The sequence below is a fragment of the Branchiostoma belcheri genome, unplaced genomic scaffold (assembly GCF_001625305.1).
Source record: "Branchiostoma belcheri isolate BF01 breed outbred unplaced genomic scaffold, Haploidv18h27 scaffold26, whole genome shotgun sequence".
Taxonomy (NCBI): Eukaryota; Metazoa; Chordata; class Leptocardii; order Amphioxiformes; family Branchiostomatidae; genus Branchiostoma; species Branchiostoma belcheri.
Window position 1 is genome coordinate 2,765,755 of NW_017803865.1, and position 22,957 is coordinate 2,788,711.

The following is a 22,957-nucleotide window of genomic DNA, read 5'->3' on the forward strand; positions in this document are numbered from 1 at the left end:
AGTATGAACTCAGTTTATTTTGACTATTCATGTATGAATGGATAGCTAATGTCTAGGCTAACTCTTAGTGGGTAGTGTGAAAATCTACTATCAGGTGTACAAAATTAATGTTAGTCTTGAACTTGGTGTGCTGAGGGTTTTTTTTGTTTGAGCCATGAAATACTTGAAACAGCCTACTAGCCAATTATATAATCAAATAACATTTAATCTTGCTCTAGATCTCTAGACCTGCCTGAAAATGCACTGAGCACCATTCGCTTATTTTTCATTGGGCTTCAACATTACAATGGAAGGTATGGCAGGACATTAAAGAAATTATACCTCTTCTGAACTTGAACATGAAACCTTGCTCTTTTTCCCAGACCTGCCTGACCCGCCGGTGACCCCGAAGTGCGTGGACACGACGCGTTCCTCGGCGACCATCGCCTGGAAGAAGCCGATCCTGGACGGAGGCAGCGACATCGTCGGTTATCTGGTGGAGTACCGCGCCGCCGACAGCGAGAACTGGGAGATCGGAACTCCCAAGATCCACACACTGCAGTTCGTGGTGACTGAGCTCACGGAAGGTATGTAGATATTGTCTGTGGGGGAATGCATCTATAGCAGCTACACCTGTGCTGCAGTGCAATGTGAACCAGTCAGAATTGCACTGAGGAAGGTGACAGACGGTCATCAAAATGTTGGCTGAATAAAAGACGTGGTTGTGTGAAACTATTCACGGATGCTTATGGAAGGTAGCTAGAAGACAGTCACTATGTCTTATAAGTTAGCAAAATCAATGTTGAATGCACCTGCATTCTGAAGCTGGTTGCTCAGCATTCCATTCATGAAATCCGACAGATATAGGAATAGCCCGATCCCATACCTGGCAAGACTGTTAAATATGATGTAGATTCCATATTCTTTTATTTCAAGGGAGATGCTCTGATTGTCCTGTACTCTATGTTGTTTATATCTCGGCCTAAGAGCATGCAAATCAGTCAAACAACATTGTGGACTGCATTGTGGCTTTGGTATGTCTTTTATGTGAATTAATAAATCTCCTATATCTATATCAGGAGCGGAGTACTACTTCCGGGTCAGCGCTATTAATGAGGCTGGCGTCGGTCCGCCTGGAGACTGCCCCGGGAAGGTGCTCATCAAGGATATCCTGGGTACGAGAGCCTTTGTTTAAACTATTACAATTTATTTTTCCCTACTTCATACATCATGAGTTTAGGGAAACGTTTGATCATGAAACATGGTTACCACTGTAAGAAGAATACCCTGGCTGTCACAGTAAAATATAAAGTTCAAAAGATAGCCAAGGTTTTGCTCCATCAAAATCTTTCAAAAGCTGAAGAAGGTAAAACACATACAAGGTGAATACATAATCTAAATCTTCTTGAAAATCCTATTTGCTTCATATTTACATAATGCTTTCATTGGATAACCATTAGAATAAATGCGATTTACTCTTGCTAGAAAACAGTATGTAAATGCATGATTACACTACACACACAGGTGGTAGAATATCTCTAACCTTCCCTTGTTTAACCCCCATGTACAGCCTCCCCAGACTTTGAGCTGGATGCTAGTATGAAGAAGACCCTGACTGTGCGTGCAGGACAGCCCATCCGCATGTACAATACAAGATTAAATACACTACACACACAGGTGGTAGAATATCTCTAACCTTCCCTTGTTTAACCCCCATGTACAGCCTCCCCAGACTTTGAGCTGGATGCCAGTATGAAGAAGACCCTGACCGTGCGTGCAGGACAGCCCATCCGCATGTACAATACAAGATTAAATACACTACACACAGGTGTTAGAATATCTCTAACCTTCCCTTGTTTAACCCCCATGTACAGCCTCCCCAGACTTTGAACTGGATGCCAGTATGAAGAAGACCCTGACCGTGCGTGCAGGACAGCCCATCCGCATGTACAATACAAGATTAAATACACTACACACACAGGTGTTAGAATATCTCTAACCTTCCCTTGTTTAACCCCCATGTACAGCCTCCCCAGACTTTGAGCTGGATGCTAGTATGAAGAAGACCCTGACCGTGCGTGCAGGACAGCCCATCCGCATGTATGTGTCCATCAGCGGCCGCCCGCAGCCCGAGATCCACTGGGAGAAGGAAGGACAGCCGCTAGACTACAGGGCGGAGGTATGGGTTTGCATTTATTATGTTTCATTCTTTCAAAATAAGAAATCTTAGCTACATTGTACTTACATGTACTAGCTAGACTACAGGGCGGAGGTATGGGTTTGCATTTATTATGTTTCATTCTTTCAAAATAAGAAATCTTAGCTACATTGTACTTACATGTACTAGCTAGACTACAGGGCGGAGGTATGGGTTTGCATTTATTATGTTTCATTCTTTCAAAATAAGAAATCTTAGCTACATTGTACTTACATGTACTAGCTAGACTACAGGGCGGAGGTATGGGTTTGCATTTATTATGTTTCATTCTTTCAAAATAAGAAATTGTACTTACATGTAGCTAGACTACAGGGCGGAGGTATGGGTTTGCATTTATTATGTTTCATTCTTTCAAAATAAGAAATTGTATTTACATGTAGCTAGACTACAGGGCAGAGGTATGGCTACTGATTTGTTGCATTAATTTTACAGATACACAAGCAACAGTGAAAATTGATTGGCATACAGTATCTGACTTACTACTAGTATTCTTCAAGTTTTTGTCACTATGTAGGCTTTATTCTATTGCTTCATTAATTGGTTTGGCAGTGAAAACACACAGCCAGGGCTGCTCAACTACATGTAACTGTGGCTATTACAAAGGGCTAGCCCAGCTGGCTAACAAACTACAGAATTTAGCAGTGCTGTTGGTTGAATCAACTTCAGTTCTTACAAAGCCACGTCACATAAAAATTATTCAAACAGTCATCACAGAAAGGCAATCATATAGTATTAAACATAACCTGTTGTGATTCATAATTATGCCACTTCTATACAGAAAGACAATATTAAACCTGTTGTGGTTGTTATGTTCAGGTGGAGAACACCGAGTACTCCTCCCAGCTGGCTATCTACAACACAAACCGGTACGATGCCGGACGCTATGACCTGATCCTGAAGAACGCTGTCGGAGAGAAGACGGCATCAGTCAATGTCAAGGTGTTCGGTAAGGGGAGCTTTCAACTTGTCTTCTGTAACAGTGTGGTCGCTTGTAACTGTTTTATGATATATACTACAGAGATGCCATAGAAATGTCTACAATATAAGTGGAACTTTGGTTGCTGTAACAGTTTATTCACATCGACATGAAATGTGACCATAAAATGTCCAACAATGTCTCTTCTGTTTCCTGTCTTGCTTGCTACAATGTATTTTGGATCCTTCATATCCTAAGTTACAATTCCCGACTGGGAAGTTTCTGTATGAAAAGGATGATATAGAAGAAACAAAAAATTAACCTTAAGCACTATTTGTGTATATTCTTGGTATGAATTGTTTATTTTTTGTTCACACAAACAACCTGGCCTGGCCCCAGTTTGAAAATAAATGTGACCTTAGCATTGACAAATGCGCAAGCTTGTTTAAGCTGCACAACCATAACCTGATGTCTTCCCCCCTGTAGACACCCCCGGCCCACCTGGCCCCATCGCTATTAAGGAGGTGTCAAAGGACCACATGGTGATCACCTGGACCCCGCCCACCGTGGACGGGGGTAGCGCGGTGTCGAATTACATTGTGGAGAAGCGAGACGAGAGCCGTCGCACCTGGACAACCGTTACTACCAACAACCCCAAACTGTCCTGCCGTATCCCCAACCTGGTGGAGACTGTTACCTACTTCTTCCAGGTTCGTCACACACCTTCTTCTTTAAACTTTCTTCTTTCATTTTGAGGCAGCCACCTTTAAGTAGCTGAAGATTCTGCTGCCTTTTTGTGGCTCATACAAGATGGGGTTTGCCAGGCCTCCATCCAGGAAAGTTGTGTAACGTGCCTTTCACAAGGACGCAAGATCAGTGACATGGAAGGGTTCGAACCCGGGACCTCTTGGTTCTGAGCTGAACGCTCTGTCGTTATGCCACATGACCTACTTGGAAAAGTTTTACAGTTTCCAAAATCTATTGAATTGCTTGAATAACTGTTTTCTTGTGTTACTTCTTCCAGGTGTTTGCTGAGAACAAGTACGGCATCGGCGAGCCGTCCGAGTCCATGCCTGCCAAGGCACAGGACGCAGTCGGTGAGTTTGTTTGAGCTTTGTTTATTCGTGTGAAACAACTAGGGGCAAGTAGAATAATAATTTAAACCTGCTGGACTCATATCTTTCTTTCATGCTCACAAAATACACCAAATAACCAGGCTTCCATGTTTAGATTTTCTACACTTTTTCAAAGCTGCAACTGCTGCTTAACTTCTGCCTTGCCTTAGTTTCTTTTATGGTGCTCAGAAAAATTCATTGGATGATGAATTTCCTTTCATAACTGCAATAAATAACCAGGCTTTCATAGATTTCCTACACTTGAATATGAAACCGGCTATGTAAAACTCCCATGCCATAGGCTCTAACAACCAGGTTGCCATTCCCTGTTGTTGACCTCTGCCCTGGCATGCCCTGATCCTAACTCAGCGGCATCTCATAAGGACCCCTGCCCTGGCATGCCCTGATCCTAACTCAGCGGCATCTCATAAGGACCCCTGCCTTGTGGCAGGAGGTTCGACCAGGGTGCCCAGAGCAGGCTTGCCTCTCCTGAGTTCAAACATGGCAATATGGTTGTTCCCATGGCGATACAGGAGAAACAACTCGGTTGCTGTTTGTGTTTGACAGTGTATAAAGCTCGCACTGAAGCATAACATACTGTGCTCAATAATACCATGCTATCTATCTATCTATCAGATCTGATCTTCCATTGCTTTTAACACAATATAGCCTCATCTCTGAGTGTTGGCACTACTTTTTGATTGCTACTAAAGTCCTGCACTGCACCAGTTTGCCTTTACTTTGTCCCATCCAGGCATTCTCATAGTTGCTTTGAGCACCTGAGAATTTCCTATTCTTTCCTGTCTCTGGTTCTGTGTGCATTCAGCCAGCAGTTTTCACATGTAGTTAGATATCACATTGCCCTCCCCCCTACCGCTGAATACTTGTCACAGTTGATTCAACAAACATGCACTATGTAGTGTATTGCTGTTGTACTAACCAAATGTTCCCTGTTGTAATCCCCAGGCCCACCCGGCCCTGTAGTGAAGCTACACGTAGCTGACATCACCCGTATCACGGCATTCCTGGAGTGGACCAAGCCCACCTTCGACGGAGGGTCAAAGGTCACAGGTTACGTGGTGGAGACCCAGGAGGCGGGAAGTATCGAGTGGGACAAGGCCGGTGTGGCGACCGAATGTCACTACCAGGTCAGGAAAATAGAGACATGTTTGCAACATGTAACGAGACTGTGGTAACAAAATGGGCGGACTAGAGACAGCAAATCTCATTTCTTGAAATTTAGGAAACGCTACATGTAAAACAAAAGGACATATAGCTTGCTACAAACCATCATGGTTTCAAGGCATGTTACAATACTGGCAGTAGGAGAAATATCAGTAACTTTTATATGCATGATATTAAACTGCACATCAACATATATATTCAAATCAAACTACATGTATGATAAAAGAAATAATATTATGTAAAGGAAGACCTTGTTCATGATTTTGTTGAAATGCAACTATTGAATTCTTTCCTCAGGTCCTTGGTTTGACCCCTGGACATGGGTACCGCTTCCGGGTCAAGGCCCAGAATGCCGCAGGGCAGGGTGACCCGACCGACACAGAGATACACAAGGCACAAGACGAAAAGAGTAAGAAAACAGCCATGCAACATACTTGATAATACATCCAAGTCCTTCAACATTTTATTGCTTAGACAATGCTAAGAAAAAGAACAGAATTAGCACAAACTAGAAAACTTCTGTTCCAACCCTGAGTCATTTGTATGGTAGATAAGAATGAACAGTTAATCTTTGGAATCTCGATGATCTTTCATACAAAATTAGTCTGATGTTGCTAGAATATTCCTGGGGTTTTAAAAGAACATATCATAACAAATTTGTGTTCTTTTGTTGTTCCACAGTTGCACCCAAGATTAACCTGGACGTGACAATGCGTGAGACAGTAGTGGTGAAGGCTGGACACACACTGACCATCTATGCTGGCATCAGTGGCAAGCCTGTACCACACACACGCTGGGCTAAGGTGGGGCTCAGATTCAAATTATTCTGGCATGTTACAAAAATTTAATGTGACAATGCAACATGAATCTGTTGAAACTTGCAGTAAAATAATTGTCACAGCATAATATAAGGTTACAAACAATTAGACACATTAAAAGTGAAAAATGTACCCAGCTAGTTAAGGTATACTTCAATTACACAAAAGAAAGGACATTTGACTTGTAAACCAAAAAATTGTAGGCATCCTTCCATCTTGAAAGAAACATGGGGAAACAGAAATGAACAATCTTCCATCACTCCCATCACTAGAGGCAACGGTTGTTGCTAAGAGAATTTGCTGGACAGGTGTTTCATATTCTAACTTATTCTCCCCGACTCCCAGGATGGTGCTATGATGAAACCAGACAGGCGTCTCCTGTTTAAGAAGTCTCACACGGAGACGAGGTTCAGTCTTAAGGAGGTGACTCGTAACGACGCGGGAACCTACGCACTCAGGGCCTACAACGACGCTGGCGAGAAGACAGCCAACGTCTTTGTCAAGGTTCTTGGTAAGAAAATCTTCTTAATTCTGTTCTAAATTATCTATTTATTTGTCATTTTCAACTGTATTCATCATGAGCATTAGTCAGTATTCAAAACTTTGACAAAGTTCTTGGTAAGGAGGACTCTATCACACCTTTTCTACCTCAAGTGCTTTTCTAACGATGTTAAGAATTCGATTTTCTGGTGCATCATAAACTGAACCTTCAATATAGGTAACAGGTCTTGTAGAAGAATGTGACACGATGAAATATATTATCCAGTCAACATGTGTACATGACACAATGTTGCAAGCATTCAAACAGAATAATTGTTGTTCAGTACTGTTGGAAACATCACAATGCAGGTTGAAGCAGTGAAAACAGATTCTAAAGTCTGGGACAATCACTCATGATCTTTATTCGCATTCAGATTCATGTACAGATACAGATTCATGTTTTTTTACACAGATACAGATTCATGTACAGATACAGATTCATGTTTTTTTACACAGATACAGATTCATGTACAGATACAGATTCATGTTTATTTACACAGATACAGATTCATGTACAGATACAGATTCATGTCTATTTACACAGATACAGATTCATGTACAGATACAGATTCATGTTTTTTTACACAGATACAGATTCATGTACAGACACTATATGAATATACAGATGATTTCCTCAAAACTGATGACCGCCCTTTCTGCCCCCAGACAAGCCCGGCCCTCCTGCCAGCCTCCAGATAGACGAGGTGACGGCCGACTCCGTCAGCATCTCGTGGCGCCCGCCCACCGACAACGGCGGCGTGGAGGTCAACAACTATCTTGTTGAGAGGTCAGGACAGATCTTTAACTCTTATGTCTTAGCAGCTTTTACTTCTTCACATGTAAGACCAATGTGCAAGTCTAAGAACATCCAATTTTGTAAAACTATGATGCAGATAGCTCTTGCTAGCTCTTTTACATAGTAATGCATCTATTAGGCCTTTCACAAGCCTGAGAGCTAATTTTGTAAAACCACGCTACAAACAGCACTACATGTAGCTGTGCTACCTACACATATGGCAAAGGCCAAATGTACAAGCCTAAGACCTCTTTTGCAATCTTGTACAACTATGCTGTAAACCTGAAAAAAGGGACGTAGTCTTGTGACACTTCCACACATACAAATCTTGATGCACAAGTCTTACTCATTAGCTTATGAGCGCCTAAATCTCGAGATATATTTCATTTAGAGCTAAAAAATCAAATAATTATAAAATTTTTCTTCCGTCCCCAGATGCGACGTCCAGCGCGGCGTGTGGCTGACCGTGAACGCCAACGTGACCAGGTTCATGTTCAAGTTCCCTGACCTGATGAAGGGTCGTGAGTACGCCTTCCGCGTCATGGCCGAGAACAGGATCGGGGTGGGAGAGCCCGCAGCCACGGAGAAGGTGGTGGCCAGGGATGCTATCGGTCAGTATAGTACTTAAATTATCTCCTAGCATTTTATATTGTCTTAACTGTTGATGCCTCATGTACAAATGTATATCACAGGTTTTCTCATAGCAACAAAATATTGAAGGACAGAGAATTGAGCAGTTCATGCTTTTATACGTTGACAATGTGTTGAGAGAAGTGATGTAACTTAAATTTAATGAATAAAGGATACAGGTTAAGTTGTTCTTAAAATGTAAACTTGTACTATGTACTTAGGCAAGCCCTAGCAAGAGATTGTGACCTTTTTTTCTGCTGGTCTCTCGATATTATTTTATCTGCCAACCAAAAGAATAAGAATACTGTCTACTGTGATTAGAATGACCAAGGAGAGCTTTGCCTGTACAATGTCATATACACACTTTTAATCACTGTCACTGTCCCTTTATCCCCCCATGCAGAGCCCCCAGGTCCGCCCTCTGCGCCTGAGATCACAGAGATCTGTAAGGACGCGATCGGGTTCGCCTGGGAGCCGCCCAAGTACGACGGCGGCTCGGCAATCACCGGTTACATCATCGAGCGCCGGGAGAAACAGTCTCGTCGCTGGATCAAACTGAACCGGGAGGCCATCAAGAAGCGGGAGTACCGCTCCGAGGGTCTGCTGGAGGGATTCGAGTACGACTTCCGCATACGCGCAGTCAACCAGGTGGGTAGATGTTACAAATCTTAACTTTAAGGTGTATGTACTGGACATCCTTCTGTTTAAAGATATGTAAGACTCTAAGAATAGTAGCTTTGAGTACAACTAGGTAGGTAGATCATACAAATCTTAAGATGTGCCTTCAACCTGGTCTGTACATCATACAAATCTTAAGATGGATCTGCTAGACTATTTCTATATATCAACTATTTCAGCACCAAGGACAGGCCCATAGGGGAATTCTTGTACAGAAAGAAATGGGGAAAATGCCCTAATGTTATCTTTAGTGGATCAATATGTACAAGGAGGAAACATAAGAGAACTAACTTGACTGTATCTCCCCCCAGGCGGGTACTGGTGATCCCAGTGAGCCGTCTGTGCCTGTACGTGCGGAGGAACAGATCTCACCGCCGCGAAACCTGCGCGTGATCGACTACTCCCGATCCTTTGTCACCATCGCCTGGGAGCCGCCAGAGTTCGATGCTGGCAGCAAAATCCTCGGATACTTCATCTGGAGGTATGGAAACTAAGAAATTCTTGTACTTAGAAAACAGACTGTTTTTTGATACTGGATAGATTTTGCCTGAAGCCTGCAATAGCTAAAGGATGAGCTTTGTAAGGGTTTAAGGGACTAGAGGTGCAAAACATGTGTCTAGTGGCAGCCTAGGCAACAATCTTTCTTCTCCTTTCCCTCAGATGTTTCAGGTCCTTTTGCAGCATGTGTCTAGCTTTGGACATCCCCACTTTTCTTGTCCCTTTGTCAAGTAGCCAGTACAGAGCTGTCTTTCCACAAGCATCCTGAGTACTTTGGTTTCGTTGGTGACTAACCCATAACTCTGTCCCTTCCAGACGTAACATTGACTTTAAGGGCTGGGCTCCGTGTAACGAGAAGATCTGGACGGACCGCCGGTTCCACATCAAGGCTCTGACAGAGAACAAGAAGTACCTGTTCATGGTCAAGGCCAAGAACGCTGCAGGCATGATCAGTCTGCCGGCCACCATCGGGCCTGTGGAGACCAAGGATGAGTTCGGTCAGTCTGGATAGAAATACTTCATTGCATCTTTATTGATTTGTGAATCATGTTTTCCTGTGAACAGCTACATGTACAATGACTGCATGGCTGGTCCATGTTAAGTTCTTGCTATTTGATTTGGCTTGTTGTAAATACAGCTTTTTGCCATCTTCCTGGACACAATATGAGAGAAGAAAAAATTGCAAGGAATGATCTGTATCTTATAATCATTTAGATAGAAACTGATAGAAATTTCTTTGATGTAGATCCTTGCAATGAGACTTATGAAGAGAAGACATCAGTTTGATGTGTAGTACCTCTTTAGAGCTTGCCATACATTGTACCTACTACGATTGTCCTGCAATAAAGTTTGATTGATTGATTGATGGATGGATGGGTTATAGTACATGAAGTTCAAAATCTAACTTTTATGCATGGTATTAATCGTAACCTTTCTGCACCCCCCCTTCAGAGCCTCCCAAGATCCTGCTGTCGGAGACGTTTAAGGACGTGATCACAGTGAAGGCAGGTGAGACGGTCAACGTCAACATCAACTTCACCGGCCGGCCGCGCCCCAGGGCGACATGGGAGAAGGACGACAGCACACTCACTCTCAGGGTAAGGACAGGTCTTGGGTCTTTCTGAAATTTAAAGGCTTAGATCTTTAAGAAACTTAAGTTTGGGTAGAGGTAGGAAATGTCAAAACATGAAAATAAAAGGAAAATTAACTCAGACTCTGGCGTTGCTATTTCATTATATGTTTTGCCAGTTGCACTTCTTTCCTACTATACCATAGATGTATTTACACAGACATAAAAAGTTTTCAAACTTCAAGGATTATCATGCAGAGCTGTAATAAGATAATAAAAAGTGACCAATATAATTGACATGAAAAGATGATTGCATGAGCGTGTTGTTTTTTTCACAGAGGCATTCTAGAGATCTAAGAACATTTAGAAACAGAAAATGACAGTAACATTTCTCAGCTTTTTTACCCTGGTCTTAGTATCTTTTAAAGGACCTGACATGATGTTTCCCCTCCCTCCTTAGGACCGTATCCGTGTGGAGACGACTCCTGAGAACAGCCTGCTGACCCTGGAGAAGACAGAACGTGCCGACACGGGCAAATACACCCTCAGTGTCAGGAACGAGGCAGGGCAGAGGAACGCCATCGTACGCCTGATTGTACAAGGTGAGAAACATCATTGAAACAGTTCTTCAGGCATACAGACTTTTTTGGTTAGAAAAATGTCTTGCATTCTTCAAAGTATTATCATTGAAGGCAGCAGAGAACTTTGTAATATTTTGTAAAACTTTTTAATATTAAAAAGGGGCTACTAAGAACTCTTTTCAAAACATTTTAATTATTTGATTAAAATTAACTGAAAGGCAAAGAAACTAGTGCAGGTGAAACTTGCCAGGTGCAGGTAATTTTAAATGTTGCCTGCACCAGTGCAGGCATACAAAAAAAGGATTTCCAGCCTTACTACCTGACAGTGTGTTCTTCCTTGATGTAGATGGCCTCTTAAACACCAGGACAAGCCATCTCCATCTATGTTACATATAAACAAGGCTAGTTCAGTCCCAGCTCACCATGTCTGTTCCTATGTTCCCAGACAAGCCGTCCCCGCCGCAGGCCCCTGTAGAGACCAGTAAGGTGAGCGGTGAGACCTGCATGGTGAAGTGGAAGCCTCCGAAGGACGACGGCGGCAGCCCCATCCACTCCTACATCATCGAGAAGCGTGACACAACGCGACAGGTCTGGACACGGGCAGCCACCGTGGACGCCGGTACGTTTCTCTAACTGAACTTACTAGTATAATGAGTGGTTTATCATTATTTACAATGTACAATGGAAGCCTCCAATGTTGAATGTATCAGGAGACAGAGTGACAAGAGAACTGATGCTAAAGATACTTACTAGTAGCAATAATGGTTTAGGACTTTGTCTTCTTGTGCTTTTAAAGTAACCACTAAAAACAAGAAGATTGTAAAAAGACAGCATGTGTAGCCCTCTTTACCAGTAAATGTTGTTGGATTTAAACCTAAGGATTGCCTGCCCTAAACATTTTGACTAGGAGAGAAACCTCTGTTTTATGCCTTGTGAATCAAATTTGTCTCTGTGTGTTCAAACGTACTGTTTGCATTGGTTATACACTATGATCATGAGTAAAGACAAATATCAACTCTAACGTAATTGTTTTGTACCTGACTCCCCAGGCAAGCTGAGTGCCCAGGTGACAAAGCTGACCCGCGGCCAGCAGTATGTGATGCGTGTGTCCGCACAGAACGCCATCGGCACCAGCGACCCACAGATCGGAGAACCCTTCCTCGCAAGGGACTTCTTCGGTAAGGACAGGGAACTTACCTTAAGTTTATCTCAAATTCTGAGTTTTCCTCAAATTGTGATGTCTAACAGTAAAATAAAATGACAAGAGTAGAGTAGAATCATCCCTCAGCAGTGCAATCATTCCTCAGTAAGACATCTGGAGCCGCAATGATGGTTCACTGTAGCCTTTCCCTTCATCACAAATACGTTACAGTGAAGTTATTTTTTCTCTTTGGCAATAGGGTCAAATTGGTTTAGTTTTTCTTTCAGCTTTTACACTAAACCTTACCTTATGCATAGCAAATGTTTGCCAAGTTTGTTACATGTCTTAACTTATTTGAGCCGAGATTAAGACATCTTGCTTGCCCTTGCAGACGTGCCCGGTCCACCTGGCCAGCCACAGATCATCAAGGTGTGCAAGAAGTACGTTCACCTGACCTGGACTCCACCAATCAACGATGGCGGCAGCAAGGTCACAGGTTACCTCATCGAGAGGAGTGACCTTTGCCCTTCCATCACGACCTTCTGGATCCGCTGCGTGGATGAGGTCATCAAGGACACGGAGTACGTGATCTATAACCTGTTTGAGGGCTGCGACTACGAGTTCCGAGTCACGGCCTGCAACGCAGCGGGCTGGGGCATCCCCAGCGAGGGGTCAGACGAGGTCAAGGTTCGCGACCCTGTCGGTAAGTGGCTAAGATTCAAAGTTGACATTGTCATAATTTTAAGATATAATGATCAATAATATAGTATAAATTTTCAAGCAAGCATCTATTGTACACCTGTTATCTTGTGGAATGCCAATGACAATGCATAAACTGAGAGAAGGAACATTGGGAACAACTCTGTTGTAAGTCACAGTGTTGAACTGCTAAAGGCAATGTGTAGTATATATGGATCTCCTTGTACTAAGATGTGCTGATTCTGCCATTCATGCTAATAGTACCATCTCTGTTGTTAGTCACGGCTAAGAATGTGTGTAGTAAAACTATACAGTCGATCATCAATTACTCCATGTACTATATAATCCTTGCTTATTGTGCTCCACCATACTGTAGCGCCCCCAGTTGCCCCTGGCAGGCCTGAGCTGGTGGAACTGACCAAGTCCTCCATCAAGCTGAACTGGTCACGCCCCTACTACGACGGCGGCAGCCCCATCATTGGCTACATCCTGGAGTCCAGGAAAGAAGGCCAGGAGGAGTGGGCTAGGGTTCACAGGTCAGTTTTTCCTTTCTTGTTCTGCAATTTGTGGCATCTTGTAAACAGTATATTAGTTTGCAAAACTTTTTCTAAATATCTTGCAAAGTAACAATAAAGTTTTAATTTGGAATATACTTGGAACAAATTATTTAAGTGATATGCATACTCACAAAAATACTGAATACTGATTTGAATACTTGGGACATTTATCAGAGCTGACAAGTTTTTCCTTATTTGTCCATTTTTTGTTTCTCTAAATAAATGATATATGTTGTTCTAAAAATTATGTATTATTTTGCATGATATTCTCTGCATATCATTCATAATACTGTAAGTCTCTTTAGATTCGCGGGGCCTAAAGTTCGCGGTTTCGGGAAAATGGACAATCCGCGGTATTTTTAGATTCGCGATTTCTCCTTGGCTATTTTTCAAAGAAAAATTTGTAAAGTGTATATTTAAAATAATAAAAGTTCGTGTTCCGGCATTTATCTCCGCGGCGCAAAAATGTGTTTCGTGCACCGCGCGACACTGCCGGCGGTAAAGCTGACGATCGATCTGACGCACGTGTAAACAATTTTCTTTGTCTAAAATGCTATTTTCTACGACTACACATCGATACTCTAGTTAAGAAATGCATAATCGAAAGAATATATATATTACTAAGCAAATTTATGCCGTCTTCGGCGAGATTTTGAACCCGGAAGTATGCAAAGGTCGCAGTCGGCTTTGTAGGCCCACGGCGCGGTGAGCGTTTCTATCCAGCAAAACAAGAAGAAGAAAAACACGCCCGCAAAGCAGGGCGCAAAAGATAACCAACTAACATTTCCCAGGTACCAGCCGTTATATTTTTCATAAAAATACTTGTAGATATGCCCGATGTTCCCGCAATTTTCAAGCGCCCGGGTGCGCATGGCCAGCGCTCTGCACGCATAGATTTTTTTCGGCGGTACACGGTTGACACGGCCAGTGCCGCAGTATCGCGATTCGGTGTCTCATAATATTATAATTTTTTGACATCAGTATAACTTAAAAAAATTTTGGTACTCAACATTTGCTAAGAATAAAGTTGATTTGCAGTAATTTGTGAATCGCGTGTGTTTGTGTTTCGCTTACCGTCGTGAATGCATGTGGGGAGGGGGACACACTTACGCAAAACATATTCGCGGGGAAATAGATTCGCGGTACAAAGGTCCCCGCGAATGCCGCGAATCTAAATATACCGCGGAAATTTGTAGACTTACAGTAATATGTTTTAAATAAAAAGGTTTTGAAGTTTGCAGATAAAACTGCCTTATTTACATATTTGGTATAAAATTTGCATATCATTTGCATACTTGAGACAGCTTAGATAAGTTTTTCAAAGTGAACACTGTCAGCAGTTCCAACCTGCATTTTTCTGCTACTTTGGGCATTTTTGGGGTAAGTTAGAGATCTAACTCCTCTTAAAGAAGCTTTTTAAGGATTTATGTATTGTTGGGAGTAGTTTTTATCCAGTAGATCTGAATTTCTGAGGAAATTTCAGTCATGGATTGTCAGTGAGTGCCAAAATGCCATACATTGTCCATTTTACTCTTTCTGACAGAAAACTGTTCTTCTATACAGGAATTGATGTAAATTCATCCAACAGAAGCTTGTCAAGGATGAAATGTGTTGTTGAGAGTAGTTTTTATCCACTAAAGCTGCATTTCTGAGGAAAATTTCCTCAGAAAGTTCAATACTATATAGGATGTTAAACAACATTCCATTCAGTTGGATTGTAAACAACTCTGTTGCTAGTCACAAGCTCGTCAAGGATTACAAAGTATTGTTGAGAGTAGTTTTTATCCAGTAAAGCTGCATTTTCTGAGGAAAGAAAGTTCAATACTACAGGGTGTCAAACAACATTCTTGCCGGCAAACAATTCGTTCTTCTATACAGGAATGTGAACAACTCTGTTGTTAGTCACAAGCTTTTCAAGTATTACATGTATTGTTGAGAGTAGTTTTTATCCAGTAAAACTGCATTTTCTGAGAAAAAGTTTGTCAGAAAGTTCAACACTATGACCAACAACTGTCTGTGAAAACACTATTGCTTAATTAGTCTACTTTTCTAACCAACACTGTTCCTTGTGTTTAGGCCTGAGTACATCATCGACCGTGAGTGGACGCTGAAGGACCTGACAGAAGGCACCAAGTACGACTTCCGTGTCTTTGCCCTGAACGATGCCGGACAGAGCGAGGCTAGCGAAAACTCAGGCATCATCGAAGTCAAGGAGATCATCAGTAAGTTCTTACTTCTCTCGTAAATCTTCAAGACCTCATCTTTTCCACATTTCCTGTGGCTTTTGTTAAAATGGCTAAAATATGTGATGTACATAAAATGATACTCCCAAGAATAAGTTTACAGCCGATATGTATAAATATTGAAATAGAATTTTGAACAATTCTTTAAAAAATTACATATCACGTCACACTGAGCATGTTTTGATATTGAAACCTCACAACAGACTTTCTTGAACCAAAACAAGAGTCAGCGGCTTCTTTGGGACATATGAATAATATATTTCATTGTAACACTAAGAATCCAGTAATATTGCTTACATTATGCCCTTCCAAGTACATGTCTATTCAGTAGTGTTGTGAAGATTTTCCAGAGATTTCTAATGTTGTTGTTGTTTGTGTACAGTCCCTGCAGATGTTGAACCTGATGCGAGCCTGTGGCGTACACAGATCGTGCGCGCCGGCACCGCTCTGCGCCTGTTTGTTCCCATCAAGGGCAAGCCTACACCTGAAATCACATGGACTAAGGTAGGAGAAGCATCTGCTTGTCTCTAGTGTTACCACCAGATTCCTATACACGGCAGCCTTTAAGTTTTAACCTTCTCTCTGCCACCTAACACATTGAACAATAAAAATTTGATGTCAAACAGATACCTTAGCAGGCTGTAGATCATGAAGTATATTTGAATCACACATGTTGTAGTGATTATCAAAACTTTATTGCAGAGTAATTGTGCAAGCTAAAATGTATGGCATCCACTGCTAGTATATGTCAAACATTACCTTACAAAGACTACATCATAGTACATTTTGTATAGTATGGGATGAGAATGTGCTCTATCTTACATCATCATTAGGCCATGTTGATCAGTTTTGGGGCTCCCGGAGGATGTCATCCATATAATCAAATCAACATGGCCTTAGTTGATTTTCTAGCATTACAAACACTGTAACATCCATCTGTTAATGTTTATTGTGATTGATTGAATTATTGATCGATTGTTTTTTGTTTGTTCAGGGTGAGGAGAACCTTGAGGAGAGAGCGAACATCACGAACACGGACACAGCGTCTCTGTTCGTCCTGCCCAACATGCAGCGCCTGGATGCAGGGAAGTACTGCATCACCGCCGAGAACAAGGCTGGCAAGAAGTCTTCATTTATCAATGTCAAGGTGCTAGGTGGGTAACAAGGAACAATTCTTTTGATATTCATTGTTTAGAAAAAATCAGACTGAAATTGGAAATTACGTGGACAGAATTGCACAAAAACATTTTTATTATCATTGACTGGAAAAATATTAGCCCAAAATTTTAAAAATGGAATCAGAAATGCAAGATACATGTTGCTTCATTTTATTAGGTAGGAAGATGGCACTTGAAATTCCTGAATGTCATAAAATATTCACTTTATAAGGCAGACATGAACATGCCTTAATGACACACAATTTCATTAAACTTACCTAGTAAATGTGGTTAGTATACTGAAGGCCCCCCTCCCCTCCCAGCTTGGTTTAGGTGTGTATAAATATAAATTCCCTAAGATTTCGACATGTTCTTCTTGACCATCAGGTCCCCCTGGACCACCTGGGCCTATCAAGGTCAAGGACATCACCAAGGACTCTTGCATCATCCAGTGGTCTGCTCCAGATGATGATGGCGGCGCTGACGTCTTCAACTACATCGTGGAGAAGAAGGAGGTCAGGGTCGCGTCTTACCTTGCCCTTCAACTGACCTTCATCACAAACTTCTCAAAATATTCTAAATTCTTTAAATCATTTTTTTAGTTTTGTTTGGGACTGCATCCTTAACTCAGTCATGTTTGGGACTCATCATTTTGTCATAATCCATACATAACAGTGTTCAGTTCATCAGTTTCTCAAACATTGGCAGAGATTTAAGAGAAGGACTGTGAAAGTAAGAAAGCTATGATATCATATAATATCATAAAGTTCATCTGTGTTCAACTTGGTAGTTACATCCTTAGAGTTAAAACTTTTGATCCAACACAAAGAAATTTTCTTACCTAGAGCTTTCAACCAGATACTCTGGTCTTCCTCAGTAGACTAACCTAGTGAAACTTGGCTTCTTTGTTGAATTGACTTATAGCAACGTGGTAAGATTATTTACTGGAGATATAAAAACTGTTCCATCCCCTGCCCCCCCCCCCAGGCCGGCCGTGTTGGCTGGGCCACGGTGACCTTCAAGCAGCAGAAGAACACCTACCGCATCACCAACCTGGTGGAGACATGCACCTATTACTTCCGGGTCATAGGTGAGAACAAGTACGGCATCGGAGAGGCTGTGGAGACAGAGGAGCCCATCTGTGCTCTGGATCCTGTCGGTGAGTTTATCATTATTCTTATTCCAATAATCTCTTTAAATCTTTTGAGGCCAGTGTCTCCTGGTTTAGCTGTCGGTAAGACTATTTTTCGTCAGAGTTGTCCAACAATCTCTGTTGGTGAGCTCATTTTTCTTCAGATGTTTTAAACAATCTCTTAAAACCTTTTGTGCTTCAATAAGGCCATATGAGTTTGTTTCTTTGGTTCTCTAACATTTTAAGGTGAAAATCTAGCAAATCATAAATGTGGAGGGCAGGGAGAAAAACTTGAATATGACAGTGTGTTTTCTGTATGAAGCTGAGTGCCCCAAGGCTTGAAGCTAGACCTCAGACTTTGCTTCCATTATATTTTAACAGTCAAGCATATTTTTTTCAATCAAAGGCAAATGTGGTACTGAATCTGAACGATAAGACACTGAAATATCTGTTTGCTCATTGCTCCATCAGAGCCACCAGAGAAGCCCAAGAACCTGACTGTGGAGGAGGTTACCCCGGCAACCGTCTCCCTGGCCTGGAAGAGACCAGACTGGGACGGAGGCAGCCGCATCAGTGGTTACCTGGTGGAGTACCTCGGTATGTGGAACCTGCTTAACTGTATGAAGTGTGATATTTCTATGTACTATAGGCTGAAACGTTTGGTACCTCTAAATCTCTCTCTCTTTCTATCGCCGGTCCTGAATAAATTGGTCTTACTCGGTTTAAGTATTAAAACATTTAGAAGAAAACACTGTTATCTCACAAGCATCCCCAGAACTGTCGTGCAATTTGCAAAGAGAATTTACAAGATGTTTGCTTAAATGTTGAGTGCTTCAGCATGCTTGAGGGACCTTGGAAGTGAAGTGTGTCACTCTGTGTATGTCTTCTCGTAGCAGTTTCTTTGTGTAGCAAGAAGGGGTGAAGTCTTCCGTATTGGATTCCCTCGTTCATCAGTGTTTTCCAATCATGCGATAAACTTTAAGACAACTTCCTGACGTAACTCTTCATCTCTCCACCCCAGCTCCCAATGAGGAGGAATGGACCAAGGCGGCCACCGCGAGGAACGTGAACTACACCGTGTTCGGGCTGGACCGCGACGCGACCTACCGCTTCAGGGTCACGACCCTGACGGAGCTGTCACAGAGCGTGCCCGCCGAGCTGCCAGAACCAATCACGTGCAAGGAGGAGCAATGTAAGCACAGATGGCTTTTTTCACTTTTTCCACTTCTTACATTAGGCTAAAAATAAATCCTTGTCCAAAGCTTTGTTGCTTACATAGTGAGGGTCAAATTGATGGTAAATTTTCTCCCTCCAAAGTTTCTGATTTTGTTCCCCTACTGCCATTTCCTCAAGTGAATTTAGTTCAAGTTTTTCTTGCATCATTTTGTATTATAATGGTGACATATATTAGTCATAATGATTACTATTACAGACTCTTATCAGTTGAAAACTGATTGTCCTAGAAAACTAACATTGATTTGCTCGAGTGTTTAAGAGACAGAAAATTTAACCTCTGTTGATTCCATACATTTTGCATTACTTCTCCGAAGACTTTGATTGACAAGATGATGTCATGATGATTGACAAGAACCCTTCCTTCCCTCCAGTGGCTCCGACCCTTGACCTGAGCAGCATCAAGGGTGACACGCTGATTGTGAAGGGTGGTACAGACCTGACCATCACCATCCCGGTCCGCGGCGCGCCAGACCCCACCGTCGCCTGGATGCACGGCCTGCAGAAGATCCAGGAGAAGGGCCGATACTTCACCAAGAAGACGCGCGAGTTCACCAGACTCCAGATCAAGAAAACTAAGAAGGAAGATGGAGGGAAGTTCACCATCATGGCCGAGAACGCCGTCGGGAGCACTTCTGCTGTCTTCAACCTTAAAGTACTCGGTGGGTGACATCTTCTCTCGCTTTGTTCATTCAGAGTTTTTGGATGAATACCAGATTCTGTTCAACTGCAGACTCTAATAGTCACTGAAAGTTAGAACTTTCGAGTATTAGCCTTACTTCTGCAATTACTGGCCCATGTTTTGAGGCTTGTTTAATCAATGCCATTGTTACCATAATTTTTTCCAACCCTATGCTGATGTTTTAACTGTTGTCATCTACAGTTTGGCATCGCATAATACTCCTGGATGGTTTCTTAGTAAAATAGAATGTATGATTATGTACTTAAACTGATTCTTGAGAAAAACGAAGTTGACACTGGTTGATTCTATTGTTTAACTTAGTGCTGTCATTGTCTCTAAGCTGCGAATGATGTACTTACTTCAACCTTGTGCCCACAGACAAACCCGGACCTCCCTCCGGCCCTGTGGCCTTCGATGACATCACGGATGAGTCGGTGATGTTGTCATGGGAACCACCAAAGGACGATGGCGGCAGCGAGGTGACTCACTACGTGGTGGAGAAGAGCGACGTGCGCACGGCACAGTGGCAGTACGTCAGCTCCGAGGTCCGGCGTACACACCTCAAGGTAAATCTCTTCAAATCTATGCTGGACTCAACAGTTTTATTATGAAAATCAACTTTGCAGCATGAGATGTATTCTAATGACCCTCTTCACAACCTGAACGTGTGACTGCTACAGGGAGACAGCTGAGAACCTTGCCAAAAGCTAGACTTAACATCTGAAAAAGTCTGTTTTACACTATGCTGTATGATGCTACAATGACAATGGTTGGTAATGACACCCCACGGCTGTCCTGTTTTAGTTTGAATGTTGATTGTACATAGTGTGTTTGTTTATATTGTCTTGATTTTTAATTCATATTTAGGGGCGTGTTAGCTAATCCCTGCTTTTGTATGATTTGAATTGAATAATTGAAATTCAACTTGCACCTGAAGGTGACCGGGCTGAACAAGGGAGCGCAGTACCAGTTCCGCATCAGTGCCGAGAACCGCTTCGGAGTCGGAACTCCGCTCAACTCTGGAAACTGCTACATCAGGGCACCGTTCGGTAAGCCTTTCATGTTTGTTTGTTTCATTAAGATATACCAGGATCCTTTCTGGAGTCCATGATAAAATAACATAAAGTAAAACAACAGAAACGTCCACACATGATACATACACTCTCCAATCAGAGTGTAGCCATCTTTCTCACGTACTTCAATTGCAACATTTCACCCATGCATGTTCACTCCAAGCTACAAAAATTAATGTATCTTAACAAATATCCTAAAGGTTGATTAGACACAGATTATTGAAAATGTCACAAATGTAGCCATTTTTCTCATGTACTTAGATGGCTACATTTCCCCAGCAGATGTTCTAAGCCTCTGCATTACCTCAAAAGAAATGTGACAAATGTAGCCATTTTTTCTTGCAATATCAATCGCAACATGTTTTTCTCTCCAGATGTCCCTGAGCCGCCACAGAACCTGAAGGTGGTGAGTGTGACCAAGTCCCAGATCACGATCGCGTACGAGCCCCCGGAGAACGATGGCGGCGCGGCCGTGACTGGCTACATGGTGGAGAGGAAGGAGAAAAACTCTCCCCGCTGGATCAAGGCCACCAAGATGCCCATCTCTGACACTGAGTACAGCTCCCTTGGTAAGCAACTTCATAGTATTTATAAATTACACTGAAACTGTTACATATGTGCTTGTGTTGTTCAATGTGGATTGTTCCAATCATTAGCACTCTCTCTTCTTTTGTTGTCCTCAACTGAGGTGAAACAATTTATGCTTTTTCATTAGTGCTTGGTAGTTATTAATGCAATGCGGTTAGCCACAAGAGCTGGACTGTAGCAATTGAGCTATGCTAGGTTTTGCTTCCTAGGACTTCTGTGCAGGGTTGTGTTTTCTGGGTTTCCTAAAGTCTACAAAAAACATCAGAACATGCACAATATTTTATACAGACATATGAGGCTTTATAAAGTCTTCCTGTTGCCCACATGTGTTCTGATTATTGCCATTTTCACTGTTTCAGGTTTGATGGAAGGCCTACAGTACATGCATCGTGTGCGTGCTGTGAACCAGGCTGGTACCGGCCCTGCCTGCGACCCGACCCCACTGGTCATCGCCATGGATCCCATCGCTCCTCCCAGGAACCTCGAGATCCTGGAGGTCTGTATCTGTTGCACTTAAACTTTGCACATATTTCTAAAAACGTTGTTTAAAGCTAGTAATCATGTCCCTACTGTACTTGGACTGCCACTTTACAATCATAGTTCTAGGAAAGAGCTTTTGAATACCTTAATCCTTGGTTGGTATCTCTGGTACAGTTTTCTGCCCTCCAGATTGTACGTAAACAAGGCTAATTGTTTAAAGCTCTCTAGTGATGTTAACCATTCTGTACTTGGTGGCAGCAAGTTTTTCTTGACACCTCAATCCTTGGTCGATAACTCTGCTACTTGAAGGCATGATTACATTGTATTTCTTGCTCTTTTCTGAGCCGGTATTAGGCACTGGTATGAGCAGTTGCTACATCCACCAGTTTATCAGTCATTTTGTACATCATGCAAAGTTTTGACATTTTCCTTCTGTGTTCCAGGTGAGCTCCAAGTTTGTGCACGTGCAGTGGAAGAAGCCGATCTACGATGGCGGCGCCCGCATCACGGGTTACGTCATTGAGGCTCGCGACGTGCGCTCGGACAAGTGGGTGAAATGTCACCTGGGCGAGGTTCTGAAGCTGGAACATGTCATTACTGACATCAAGGCTCTGCAGAAGTACCAGTTCAGGGTCAAGGTAGGGATCTGTTTTGATTTTTCACAATCATATCACAATGGAGGATGAGACAAAACAAGTGATTAAGATTGCCTCTACAAGTTGTCTCTGTACTCTAGTTTGAAATCTCACCAGTCCAGAGTCAAACTTTACATATCCTTTGTAACAAATGTATGTCTATCAATTTTTAGAGGCATGAATGCTTAATTTGCTCAATCTTTACATTTCTGGTAGCTTTGTCATGAATTGTTGCCAAAGATTTTTTATTACCACGCCCACTTATAACTGGGGCTAAAGCTGTATAACTTTAAGCTAAATATAAAATATCAAGA

General features: G+C 42.3%; 1 protein-coding gene across 1 annotated transcript in view; it reads left to right on the top strand.

The window, feature by feature from the left end:
* The window catches only part of LOC109471813 (titin-like), a 309,005-nt gene that overhangs the window by 51,893 nt on the left and 234,155 nt on the right, over positions 1-22,957 (top strand). The window contains 34 exon segments of the mRNA XM_019771168.1: positions 363-566; positions 1,059-1,154; positions 2,007-2,158; positions 3,014-3,143; positions 3,600-3,823; positions 4,138-4,210; positions 5,195-5,376; positions 5,711-5,822; positions 6,095-6,216; positions 6,577-6,742; positions 7,438-7,558; positions 8,003-8,178; positions 8,601-8,845; positions 9,187-9,356; positions 9,689-9,870; positions 10,325-10,470; positions 10,903-11,044; positions 11,469-11,642; positions 12,073-12,201; positions 12,556-12,867; positions 13,240-13,399; positions 15,497-15,642; positions 16,046-16,167; positions 16,658-16,817; positions 17,208-17,335; positions 17,808-17,979; positions 18,424-18,549; positions 18,974-19,144; positions 19,560-19,847; positions 20,246-20,433; positions 20,805-20,916; positions 21,315-21,509; positions 21,888-22,024; positions 22,452-22,646. Of these exon segments, the coding sequence (XP_019626727.1) occupies positions 363-566; positions 1,059-1,154; positions 2,007-2,158; positions 3,014-3,143; positions 3,600-3,823; positions 4,138-4,210; positions 5,195-5,376; positions 5,711-5,822; positions 6,095-6,216; positions 6,577-6,742; positions 7,438-7,558; positions 8,003-8,178; positions 8,601-8,845; positions 9,187-9,356; positions 9,689-9,870; positions 10,325-10,470; positions 10,903-11,044; positions 11,469-11,642; positions 12,073-12,201; positions 12,556-12,867; positions 13,240-13,399; positions 15,497-15,642; positions 16,046-16,167; positions 16,658-16,817; positions 17,208-17,335; positions 17,808-17,979; positions 18,424-18,549; positions 18,974-19,144; positions 19,560-19,847; positions 20,246-20,433; positions 20,805-20,916; positions 21,315-21,509; positions 21,888-22,024; positions 22,452-22,646 (5,558 nt within the window).